Source organism: Mesocricetus auratus, unplaced genomic scaffold (assembly GCF_017639785.1).
Source record: "Mesocricetus auratus isolate SY011 unplaced genomic scaffold, BCM_Maur_2.0 Super-Scaffold_100004, whole genome shotgun sequence".
Lineage (NCBI taxonomy): Eukaryota > Metazoa > Chordata > Mammalia > Rodentia > Cricetidae > Mesocricetus > Mesocricetus auratus.
This window is the reverse complement of record NW_024429189.1, coordinates 2,923,710-2,936,275: the sequence shown is the minus strand read 5'-3', so window position 1 is coordinate 2,936,275 and position 12,566 is coordinate 2,923,710. Positions and strand designations below refer to the sequence as shown.

At 49.8% G+C, this 12,566-nt stretch overlaps 1 protein-coding gene across 1 annotated transcript in view; it reads right to left on the bottom strand.

Moving 5' to 3' along the window:
- Positions 1-12,566, bottom strand: part of Cfap77 (cilia and flagella associated protein 77) — a 120,969-nt gene continuing 108,403 nt past the window's right edge. The window contains exon 6 of the mRNA XM_005085431.4: positions 1-506. Within this exon, the coding sequence (XP_005085488.1) occupies positions 384-506 (123 nt within the window). The 3' untranslated portion in view covers positions 1-383. The remainder of the gene's footprint in view (positions 507-12,566) is intronic.

The window sequence follows — 12,566 nt, the reverse complement described above, 5'->3', positions numbered from 1 at the left end:
TGAATTTATTTATTTATTTTAATACTTCCTTGTAATTTTGGTTTATCTTGTAAAGTAAGGCTTGTAAAGAGGCAGAGTGGGTCTCCTGGAAAAGGAGGAGGGGGTCACAATGGAATGAGGAAGGGGAAAAGAGGAGAGGAGAGTGAGGAGGAGAGTCAGGAGGAGTATGGTGGCTCCCTAGGCAGAGGGAAATGGGGAAAGACAAGACAGAAAGGATGGGGGCTCGGGGTTCTTATAAAAAATAAGTAACCTAAGAATCTGAGGTCCCTGTGTCAAAGAGCTGTGTCAGAATATGGGAGTGTCTTCCTGGAGTTTGGGGGTGAGAAATGAATTCTTTGGGGGATTTTTCTACTGCATCAAGAAGGCTCCCTCTGTAGGGAAGGCTAGGGGTGGGTGTAGTTGCCCATCCTCAGGGTTCCCTGGCGCACGGCGTACTCTTCCTGGTGGGCCTTAAGAGCTCGCTGGCGATCAGCCTCGGTGGGGAATGTAGCAAGATGGGGACCCACCTGTGGACAGAGGGAATGACAGGTGCTTCAGGCTCAGTCAACTGAGAGGGTCCTGTGCTCCCACATCCCTCCCAAGCCTCAGCCCAGAGCAATAATGAAAGTAGCTGTGACCGGGGAGGGCAGGACAGTACCAGCCCTAGCTCTGGGCCTGAAGGAGACAGGGCACAGGTACCAGGGACAGTGGCTGCCAGGTGGTAGCTCTTAGGTTCTTTCTAGCTCATTGCTAGGGAGGATATATGTCTAATAGATGTCACCCAACAGTGACTGGAGCTGACATTCACTAGGGCCCGGCAACCTTCACCTGGTGACTTTCTACCATTTAAAACACTGCTCCAAAAAGGGCCAGAGAGGCTCAGGGAGTAAAGACACTTGCTGCCAAGCAAGCCTGCATTCCACCCCAAGGAGGCACAGAATGGGAGATGAGAATTGGCTCCAGCAAGCTCCTCCACAGATGCACTATTCTCTCTCTCTCTCTCTCTCTCTCTCTCTCTCTCTCTCTCTCTCTCTCTCTCTCTCTCTCTCTCTCTCTCTCTCACACACACAGATCATTCTTTCCCCAAGAGGACAGTCTAATTTGTCCTCTTCTATGTGTCCAACAAGACTCCCAAGAGTGCCAGAGCCAGAGCACAGGACATGTTGCCTTGCAGTGCAGCAGAAAAACGGCAAACAGAAGCATGAGGGAGCACTGGGCATGAGGTTCAGTACCTGCCTAGCGTTTCAAGATCACCTTCAGCTACACAATGAGTTTAAAGCTAGCCTGGGCTACATGACATGGTGTGTGGTCTCAGAGCAAAGCAAAACAAAACAAAATGTAGGAGGGAGACAAATTCCCAAAGTGACAATTTCTGTACTTAAGACCCCGTCATGGGACACTGGGAAGTAACTCAGGCAGAGTGTTGGCTTGATTGCAAGGCCCTGGGTTCATAACCAGCACACAAAGTGCAAAACTTTAAAAGGGAAGGAGGCACTGAAGAGAGGGCTGAGTAGTTAAGAGTACTGGCTGCTCTTGCTAGGTCCTGAGTTCAGTTCCCAGCACCACATGTTAGTTTACAATTGTAACTCCAATCCTAGGGAATCCAACACCCTCTTCTGGCCTTCTTGGATTCCAGGCACTCATGTGCTGCATAGGCATACATGCAGGCAAACACTCATACACATAAAAACAAAACATTTAGCCAGGTGATGGTGGCCCATGCCTTTAATCCCAGCAGTCAGGAAACAGAGGCAGGTGAATCTCTGGGAGTTTGAGGCCACCTTGGTCTACAGAGTGAGTTCCAGGACAGCCGGGGCTGCACAGAGAAACCCTGTCTTGAAAACAAAAACAAACAAACAAAAATAATAATGAGTTGAAATAAAAAATATAATTTAAATCTACAACCAAAAAGACGCAGGATTTTAGGCCATCAGCTGCTCAGCTTGCTCTCCCCTCTCCAGAAGCAGTGGCAGCTGCCCTTGGACTAGTTAGTTCAAATGCAGGGAGACCCCACCCAGGGGTGCAGCATCCCCAACCTGGCATTCCTCCTTGGGATACCCCCAGGGCAGGAAGAGTAGGCTCCAGCTGTCCACTGATAACGTCCATCCGCGTGTTTTCTCCCTCTTTCACACATCCGAGTCTGTAGAGCACAGCTCTGGGGCAGACACACTCAGGTCTGCCCTTCTGGAACTGACGGCCCTGCGGGGGAGCAAGTGTCTCCCAACAACTTCCAGGTGAATGCAGCGATAACAGCCTGAACCCGAGGCTTGGTGAGCTCAGAGGAGAGGGCCTGGAGAGACGACTTGGTGGAGCTGGAAGGATGTGCAGGGCTTTCCTAGGCAAAGTGAGGGTGTTCCCACCTCCCCAGCTCAGTTACTTCTCAAGTTCAAGATGGGATGGAGTGGCTGGAGTAGAAGGCCAACATGGCTTTGTTCTGTCAGGAGCACTTGTGGTGTCAGGCTAATGCAGGGCCTCAGACATGAGGTCCTCATCAAGGACCCAGGCCAGGTAGGTGTGTGTCTGGATTAGAAGTCTCTCTCTCTCTCTCTCTCTATCTCTGTTTCTGTCTGTCCGTCCGTCTCCTCGTGTGTGTGTGTGTGTGTGTGTGTGTGTGTGTGTGTGTGTGTGTGTGTGTGTGTGTGTGTGTTCCACTACGGGCTGGTGCTTGCAGAAGCCAGAGGAGTTTGTCGGATCCCCTGGATCTGGAGTTACAGGTAACTGTGAGTTGCTGGGAATTGAACTTGGATCTCTTAAAGAACAGCAAGCTCTCTTAACTGCTGAGTCATCTCTCCCTCTCCAGCCCCGCCACCTTATTTTTTGTGACAAGAGACACGGCCTGCCACTGCACCTAGAGCTCACCAATTATCTAGAGCAGGGGTCTGCCTGCTTCTGAAGCCCCCCCCGCCAGAGGCTCGGGTGACACCCGTGCACCACCCCACGGTGGCTGGCTCTGGTCCGCATGCTTGGCCACAGGCGCTTTACCCACTGAGTCATGTCCTCAGGATCATCTCACAGCCTTCGTGCGGCAAATGGTGCGTGAGGGAAGGAGGATGAAATACCAGACAGAAGGAAGGAGAAGAAAGAATGTCGTGGGAGGCTCTGGCTTGATGCCCAACATTCAAGGAAACCAGTCCTCGGAGCAGAGCCGGGGCCAAGGAACTGATGGCAGAGAAACCCTTCGCTTCCGAAAGACAGCTAAGCATCTCAGGAGAGCTGAGGGGTCATCCTGTGGCTCATTCTTAGGTCCCCCAGCCTTTAGGAGCTCTGTCCCTAGTGACTGTTATCAGTCCATTTTGCCCTTTAAAATATAAGCATTTTATTCCTAAGTGTGTTTCCATAATAGTAATAACTTATGCACAGTTTTACAAACTGCTTAACATTATGCAAAATAACTTTCCATGTTGTTATATGGAAATGTTATAATGTCACTGTAAAAATAATTTTCCTTCTACCAAGAAGGAAATCCCAGCTGTTGGGCAAACTGAGCTAGAAGGAGTACAGACCTGAAGCCAGCTGGGAAAATTAATGAACCCTTGTTTAATTATTATTAATGTTAAATATTTATTTACTCTTATTTTATGAGTGCCTTGCTTGCATGGATGTGCATCATGTGCATGTGGTACCTATGGAGGCCAGAAGAGGGCGTCAGATCCCCTTGAACTCAAGCTATAGGCAGCTGTGAGCTGCCATGTGGGTGCTGGGAATTGAAGCCTGGCCCTCTGCAAGAGCAGCAAGTACTTTTACATGTTTAAATTAGTACTTATTTATGTGGGGGGGTTGCCTACATGTATATCTGTGCACAACATGCATGTGCCTGGCGCCCTTAGCCATCAGAAGAGGGCGCTGGATCCCCTGGAACTGGAGTTATAGAGCTGCCGTGTGGGTTCTGGGAATTGACCTTGGGTCCTCTTTAATCACCGAGCCATCTCTCCAGCCCTGCAGCAATTGCTCTCACCCGCTGAGCCATCTCTCCGACGCCTGATCTGTGTTTTAAAATAAATACATATGGATGCTGAGATGGGTAAGGGGTAAAGGCACTTGCCGCCGAGCCTGGTGACCTGAGTTCCAACCTGGGTCCCCGCAGAGAGGTGAGAGGAGAGAACCAGCCTCACAAAGTTGGCCTCCACTCATCTCCATCACACACATACACACAATAATAAAGCCACATGTGACTTTATAACACCGGAAAATAAAAGATATTTTTGAAAGAAAAAAAAAGTAGGCGTGGCTGGGCACATCTAACCCCAGCACTCAGGTGGCAGTGTCAGGAGGATAGAGTTCAAAGCCAGCCATGACAGGAGATGGCTTCCCCAATTGTGCTCCAACATAGTTCTTGAGACAGGCTCTCTCACTGACCCTGGAGCTCACCGTTTCAGCTAGGCGGGCTGTCTAGGGAGCTCGGGGGACCCACCTGTCTCCACCTCCTCAGCAACGGGATGTCAAGTACCTGATGCCACACCTGGCTTCTTCATGTGTGTCCAAGGATTCAAACGTGGTACTCAGGCTTGTTGAGCAAGTAATTTAGCCACTGAGACATCTATCTCCCCAGCCCAGAATAGTATTTCTGTTTGCTGGTTGGTTTTTACAGTGTGTGTGTGTGTGTGTGTGTGTGTGTGTGTGTGTGATGTTCCTGTGGGTACAGGTGTATATGGTGTGTGTGTGTGTGTGTGTGTGTGTATGTGATGTTCCTGTGGGTACAGGTGTATATGGTGTGTGTGTGTGTGTGTGTGTGTGTGTGTATGTGATGTTCCTGTGGGTACAGGTGCACGTGTGGTGTGAGGGTGGAGATGGAGGTGACAGGATTGCCTGAGTGTGGGTGCTTAGGTGCTTCCCGCGTTTTGTTTGATGCAGGGTGTCACTGCCCTGGAAGTTCCCCCATAGAGGCCAGGCCAGCTGACTCCAGCTTCCAGGGGTCTGCTCGTCTCTACCTGCTTACTATCACCTGGCTTTTATACACAGGTTCTGAAGGTCTGAGGCAAACTATCTTTCCTAGCTGAGCCGTTTCCTCATGCCTGACAAGAAGACACAGAGGCCTAGATGGAGTAGAATTTGTAATGCTGGACCTTGGCCCAGAAATGCCAGGGGCCACAGAGCCTAGAGGAAGAGGCAGGATGGGCCCTCCCCTGGAACCTCTGGAAGAAGTCCGTAGCTTGCCTTTGGAGCTTGGTTTGGTTTGTTATAGGATCCTCAGGATTCCTCAAGGCATGGCCTTCTTTCAGCATGAGACCTGGTCCTGGAGAAGTGTTTAAACAGGGTGGACCCAATAAAGAGAGGAATGTGTGGCCTCAGGTGGCTAGTGAAGGTGGATCTGGGAGTATTGGGATGGGAAGGTCGGCTCTAGAAGGGAAGTAGTGTCAGCAGAAGGAAGAGTTAATGTAAACCACCTGGGCTTGGACCCGCCTGAGGAGAGAGGCTCAAGGGACCTACTTAATGGTCAGCCTGGTGGCTCGGAAACCAACTCAAGTAAACAAGCCTCTAGAAAGAGAAGGGGGACTAAGGGTGTGGCTGAGCTGGTAGAGTGCTTTCCTAGCATGCATGAGGTTCCCCTTAACATTGTATACACTGGGCATGGTGGCACACTCCTGTAAATCCTAGCACTGGGAGGCAGAGGCAGGAGGATCAGAGGCTCAAGGTAGGCTTCAGGGTTAAGCTCATGTCTTTTTCAATGGCTCCCCTTACACAGAGCCACTCGTCACCCTGGAGGATTCCATTAAGCAGCAGCCTGGGAGCCCCTGCACGGTCATGACCCTGAGGCCCCGTGTGGTCAATGATGAAGAACAGTGGAGTCAGGAATTCCTTCTGAGATGCTTCTAAATTAAGCCATCTGCAGTCTGTCTCTGCCTGGAGCTAAGAAACTGTAATGGCTTTGGCAGGAGACAGCTTTGCTGAGTGGAGCTCTGAGCCACTCTGAGGTCAATGCAGGTAAATAAGAAGCATTGCCACGGTTCGCTAGCAATATGGGGAGCGGCAAAATGGTCAGCAAGGGTGTGGCCCTGCTTAAAGGCAGGGTACAACACAGATCTAAACATTTGTTCAGAGATGGACCCGAGAGTCTGCAGCACAGTGCGCATAGAGGAAGACAGGACAAGCCTTGCCTGCACTGCCCAGGGGCACAGTTGCCAAGCACACATTGCTGATTACAGTTTACACCAGGAGACAGGAGAATCTAACTTTAAGGGGTTAGGCAGGGTCTCTAAAGAGGATGACGAACATCGGCCAGGGGAAGGAAGGAGAAAAATGTCCCAGACAGGAGGGGTTAACCTAAGGTCTAAGGTGGGAGGAATTTGGGCAAATTAAGGAAAATGAAAGCAAACACGTGTGGCCTGGATCAGTGAGCCCAAGCAGGGAGCTGATGGCAGACGCCAGGGCAGATTTGTCCCCAGTGTGTGTAGGGGTCACCATCCCCTCACAAGCAATGCCTTTGTTCTGTGCAGCTAAGTCGAATAAAAGAGTCTCAGAAATTTAGGGCTGGTGGAGACTTCGGGACTACCGTACTCTGCAGGTGCAGAACTCCTGGCCCAGAAGCAGAAAGCAGGTTTCTGAGTCTCCGGTGAGCCTGGGGAGAGCTGGGACCAGAGCCAGGTTCCCTGTGCTCTCTGGTCTCCACCGCGCCCTGCTTCCCCTGGGCTCCGCCTACCCCTGCTTCCCCTGGGCTCCGCCTACCCCTGCTTCCCCTGGGCTCCGCCTACCCCTGCTTCCCCTGGGCTCCGCCTACCCCTGCTTCCCCTGGGCTCCACCAGGTCCTGCTTCCCCTGGGCTCTGCCTGTCCCTGCTTCCCCTGGGCTCCGCCTGCAGGCCACTGTACTCTTCTCACAGGCTCTGGGGAGCAGGTTCCACCCTGGGTGCCTGCCTCCCTTGTGCTGTTGATGTTTCCGTAATTTTTCCCTTGGCTTCACTGTTTTCATTTTGCCTGCTTCTGGCACTTAGCAGTCACCCTTGCCCCAGTTCCTACAGCTGTCTGCTTGGACAACTATCCTGCCATCTGAATGTTTTTCTACTGTCAGCACCCCGCCAGCATCATCGGTAATTCCTGTCTAGATCTCTTTTAGCTCCTCTTGTAAACTGGCTATTTTTTACCATCCCCTCATTCATTCATTCATTCACTCATTCATTCTGTTTCACTTTTACATCCCGATCACTGTTTCCCCTCTGTCCCCTCCGCCCTTTCTCTTCAGAAGAGGACGGGCCTCCCATGGATAGCCACCAGCCATGATATATTGAGTTGCAGTGAGACTAGCACCTCCTCTCCTATTAAGACTGGATGAGGCAACCTGGGAGGAGGAAACTGTCCCCAAAGCAGGCAACAGAGTCAGAGACAGCCCCTGCTCCCACTTTTAGGAGTCCCACAGTCAGAAGACCAAGCTACGCAACTATAGCATACGTACCATTTCCTTCCAGAAAATGTTTTCTGAGACTATAATTGCATCCTCTCCTCCTTGTCATTCTCTTTTAAACCCTGCCCCCAATATCTAGCCAGGGAAAGGTCTGTGTTCCCTGTGGCCATGGGAGAACGGGCGGGAGAAATGAGCAAGAGGCTGCCGGAGTAGAGGCCTCCGTGGCCAGCGGACCTGGGGACATGGGACTTGGATGTGATAGATGGCAAGAGGAGCTGCAATAGCAGTGTCTGATATTAAACACAGGGATGTTTGCTGCTTGGTGGCAGTGAATACCACCTGCAGTCCCAGCAACTGGGAAGCAGAGACGTACCGAAGGTTTGATACCAGCCCATGCTACCTAGTGAGACCTCATCACAACTAACGTGGGAGGTTGACCAGATGGTGCAGTCAGTAGAGTGCTTGCTGCCCAAGCAGGGGGACCTGGATTCAGGTTCCCAACAGCCACATGAAAGCCAGATGTGATGGCGCTCACTAGCCAATCAGTCTAACTGGAATGGTGAGCTCTGGGTTCAAGGACAGACATCTCAAAAATAAGGTGAAAAGCCACAGACCTCCATACAAGAGCACACACAGACACAGGCAAGTGTGCCCCCCACACACAAACTTTCTTCTGCTAGTGGTTGGTGAGTTGGGGCCTCTTTGGGAGGTGTTGGGACTCTATGGTAGGACTTGTTCACACCCTGTGAGTCTAGACAGACTCTTCAGAGTGTCCACTAAGAGTTATATATCAGCACTCGGGAGGCAGAGGCAGGCGGATCTCTGTGAGTTCAAGGCCAGCCTGGTCTACAGAGAGATTCCAGGACAGCCTCCAAAACAATACAGAGAAACACTGTCTCGAAAAACCAAAAAAAAAAAAAAAAGTTATATGAGGCAGCTTCATAGTGACATGGGATGAACACTGGAACCCAGAGCACCCCCCCCCCATGGGGATCAGGTCAATGGAGCCTGACAGACTGAGGCAGTAGATACCCTATCTGCCTAAGTGAACGCTGCAGAGGGTCTCTCCAGTACGCAACCCCTCAACCCATACAGCTGCTTAAATCCCAGTGAACCAAATCAAATGAACTCATGCATTCAAGTCACCAGTGTCTCCGCCCACACTGCACAGGCTGGGTGTCCACATGGCCAGTAGCCACTGCAGTAGATAGGACTCTATAGAACAGCCCCTTCCAGATTTATCTGAATCAACTTGTAGAAACTTCAGAGCCACGAGGTTGTATGAAAATCATCACAGAAAATGGCTACAGACTAGGACACAAGCATGATGCCATTTAAAGATCTATTTTTAGTTTATGTGTATGGGTTTTTTTAAATTACATGTGTATCTGTGCATTCAGGGTTGGCAGAGGCCAGAAGAAAGTATCAGATCCCTGGAATTAGAATTGTGAGCCACCATGTGGGTGCTGGGAATTGAACCCAGGTTCTCTGGAAGAGCAACCAGTGCTATTAAAGGCTAAGCCATCTCTCTAGCCTCACTTTTATATGAAAAATGGAAGACGTATAAAGACATGCAGTGTCAGCTAAGTACATACGATCTTTAGCTGCCTGGATGCACCTGCTCAAGGTCAAGGGAAGATAGCATTTTGCTTTCTCCTTCTCCTGCCTACTTCATATTTTTTTTAGGCTGAGCCTCTGTTACAGATGGGAAGTTTGAGCAATCACAGCGGGATTCCTCTGGGGACCAGGGCAAGCAGGATTGGCCATAAGCACCAAAATGTTGTCTTACAGCTGCTTAGACAACTGTGCCAGAGACGAAGGGGCTGTGGTGGGTTTGTGGTGGTGGTGGTGGTGTGTGTGCGCGCGCGCGTGTGTGTGCGCGCGCCTGCCCCTCCCATGCTTACAATGGTCAGGAAAACTCAAGCCCACAAACATTTCCACTGAGCCCACTAGACTCCCAGGCTCTGACCCATACCCATTGTTGGGCCCCCTGACACTTGGCTCCTCTCCTTAGCCAGACACAGACTCCAATTGGATACCAAGTTTTCCAGGGACAGGTCTGAAGCCTAATAAGGCAAACAGAGGCTTGAAGGAAACAGCCAGAGTAGGAAAAGAGAAAGAAAGAGAATCTGTTGAAGAATTCCGGGTGGGGTTGGGGGTGGGGGGGGTGACAGCCACCAAGGTTTAGTTGAGTTTTTTAAGTGACAACTGCTCAGGTGACTGGGAGAGAGATCCTGCCGTAAAGATTGAGGGGCTGTCTGCTCTAATGAGAGGCACTTGAAAATTATGGATCAGTCCCAGGCCAGTAATTTCTGTCAAGTTCAGGGCAGCTGGAGGTCAGAGGCCCCAGCAGAACACTAGTCTGGGCAAGACCTCTGTGTCGAGCAGGCTAGAGCCTCCCCTGTGATGTAGCAGGTTGTGGTTTAAGTAATTAATGAGGAGAACAATCTCTCCTGAGACATCTGGTCCCCTAAATTGTTATTCTGCTACTGGCTCCAAAAATAGATGGAGCAAGGACATAGAATCCGACCCTCCCTGCTGACACATGCTGAGGTTTCAAAGAACATCCGACCAGGCTGTGCAAGCAAGCTTCCTGCCTCCCGACAAGGGCTCTGTTTACTTCTGAACCACACTAGTCTTGACTCACAAGTGGAGGTGGGTTGAGAGAGGACCACCCTCACTCCACAGAAGAGAGGGACCAGCCTGCAGAGGTCCCGCCACTAAGTGTCAAAGTCAGAACAGAAAGGCAGGTCTGTCTCGGTGTCTGCTGATTTTCCAGGCCAGGAGAAATCCTGGGCAATTGTGCCTTTGCAAATGAGACTCTGGAGTCAAGGAGGGGATTCAATGAGACTTGAATTCGATCCCCAGCACCCACACATGAGTTGGGTGTGGCAACACTCCCCTGTAATCCCAGCACTGGGGAGGCAGAGATAGGCTGCCAGGCCTAGGATTAGCTAAGGCCAGTCTGCAGCAGATAAAAACAAAATTGCACAGCAAAGGTGTTAGCTGTTGCTGGCAGATAAATACTTTGACAGCCTCGATCACAAGTAGCAGTCTATGTCTAGACTTGCCTCGGACTTTCAGGTCAGGTCCTGCTGCCAGTCCGGCACATGAGGCCTGCTATGTAAGTGAGCTCTGAGGGCACACCGGGCTCCTATAATCACAGGTCAACCAACACCCTGCTCTGGCTTCCACAGGATAGAGTCTGCACAACAGTTGCTCTTCAGTCTCAAGGGAACTGTTTGTTTCAAGAGACTTTTGAAGGGCTTGGAAAATAGCTTAGACTCCAGCTCACTCCCCCAAACCCATGGTTTTAGTTTTGGGGTTTGTGTTGTTGTTACCCTTATTTTTGTTTTTTAAGAAAGTGGTACACGTTCTTATGATCTAAGGAATGGGGAAGCAGAGACAGGTATATCCCTGGAACTTGCTTGCAAATCTAGCCAAATGTGCAGGTTCTAGGCCAATGAGAGATGCTGCTTTGAAACAATGAGAAAAGAAAAGAAAGGGAGTCAGTGTCTGAGGAACAACACCCATAGCCGCCCTCTGCCCTCTCCGGGCCCCTGTGCACACGCCCTCTGCCCTCTCTGGGCACCTGTGCACACGTGTGTGCACAGCCCCTCACAGATGTGCACACACATGCATAAGAGGGAGAGGCTAGAGACCTGACTATTCAAGCAGTTCAAGTGTAGAAATCAATTATTTTGACCTATTGTAGGTTATAAACCAGTCTTATTCTCTTCCCACCCCCAAAGACACACCTGGCCCAATAGTAGTCACCCCCCCCCCAGCCTCTGCAGTCACCATCAGCTTCCTGTCCCTATGGACTGGTATGGTTTGAAGTTTGTCCACCTGTGGTTATTAGTGGTGGTGTTTTTATCTCCTGGCATGAATTTTCAAAGTCTGCCCAGGTTGGAGGATGGACATACTTCATTTCTCATGGTTGAGTCATACGTCTTTGCATAGACAGGCCGTGTTTCCTTTACTTGTGTATTAACAGATGGATGCTTGTGTTATTTCCATTATCTACTGATCTATGTATTTACTATCATGGATGCTGTTAGGAATCCCTGTGTACAAGTCTTTGTGTGACTGTATCTTTTTATACCTCTTTGGTATACATAAGAAGATAACTGCTGTGCCCTATGGGACTCTGTTTAAGGGTCTAGCAAACTGCCTAAGTATTTTTGCAAGGTGGGGCGGGGCATTTTTTTTTATTTCTACCTGTAACACGTGGTTGCTCTGGTTTCTTCCCTGTCTTGTCAGCACTTATATTGCCTCATTCATTATAGCCATGCTTATGGGTGCAAGGGCAGCTCATTGAGACCCTGACCCACATCTCCCTACTGGCCAGGGATGCTGGGAATCTTGTGTGCTGATTGGCAGTCTGGATGGCATCTTCAGACAGTGTTTGTTCAGGTCTTGTTGAATTTGCGGCATTTATGTCTTTATTATTGAGATGCCATATATCCTCATCTATCCATGGGTGCAAGTCTCAGGGAAGACATGATTTACCTGCCCTTAACTCACCACATAGTCAAGGATGACCATGAACTTCTGACCTCCAGTGTGGATTCACAGGTGTGTACTACCAAGCCCAATTTTCCTTTCATTGTCCTGTTAGTGATATTTGAATGATAACATTTTTTTTTCAATTTTGGTGAAGTTCAGTTTATCTGTTTTTTTTTTAGACACACACACACACACACATATTGTGGTTTTTTATTTTATTTTGTTTTTTCTTTGTTTTGCTTTTCTCAAGACAGTGTTTCTCTATGTAGTCTTGGCTGTCCTGGAACTTGCTCTGTAGACCAGGCTGGCCTCAAACTGACAGAGATCCACCTGCCTCTGACCCCCAAGGACTGGGATTAAAGCCCTGGTGTAGTGAGTTATATTTTATTTCCTTTTGCATGAAGAATCATCTTGATGGGACATTAAAAGAAAGAATTTAGGAGTACAACTAGTTAACAGATGTATTTAAATGGCTCCTCACAGCACCCTCTCAAGGCAACAAAAACGGATGCAGACCTCTCCTTAAGTAGCTTCAAGTCACCTGTCCCTGGGACAGCCATTGTGTGTGGCGGGCGGGGTGCTCATCCCTCCTTGGCAGGATGGAACATAATGATTCAAGAGGCAGTAGGAGGCCAGCAGGGCTTGCCAAAGGCATGGATATGGACTCCCCAAGCCTTGTTAGTTACAGAACAGTCTTAGTTGGTATGGGTGCCAGAATAAAATCAGGACCAATGAATGCTTCCA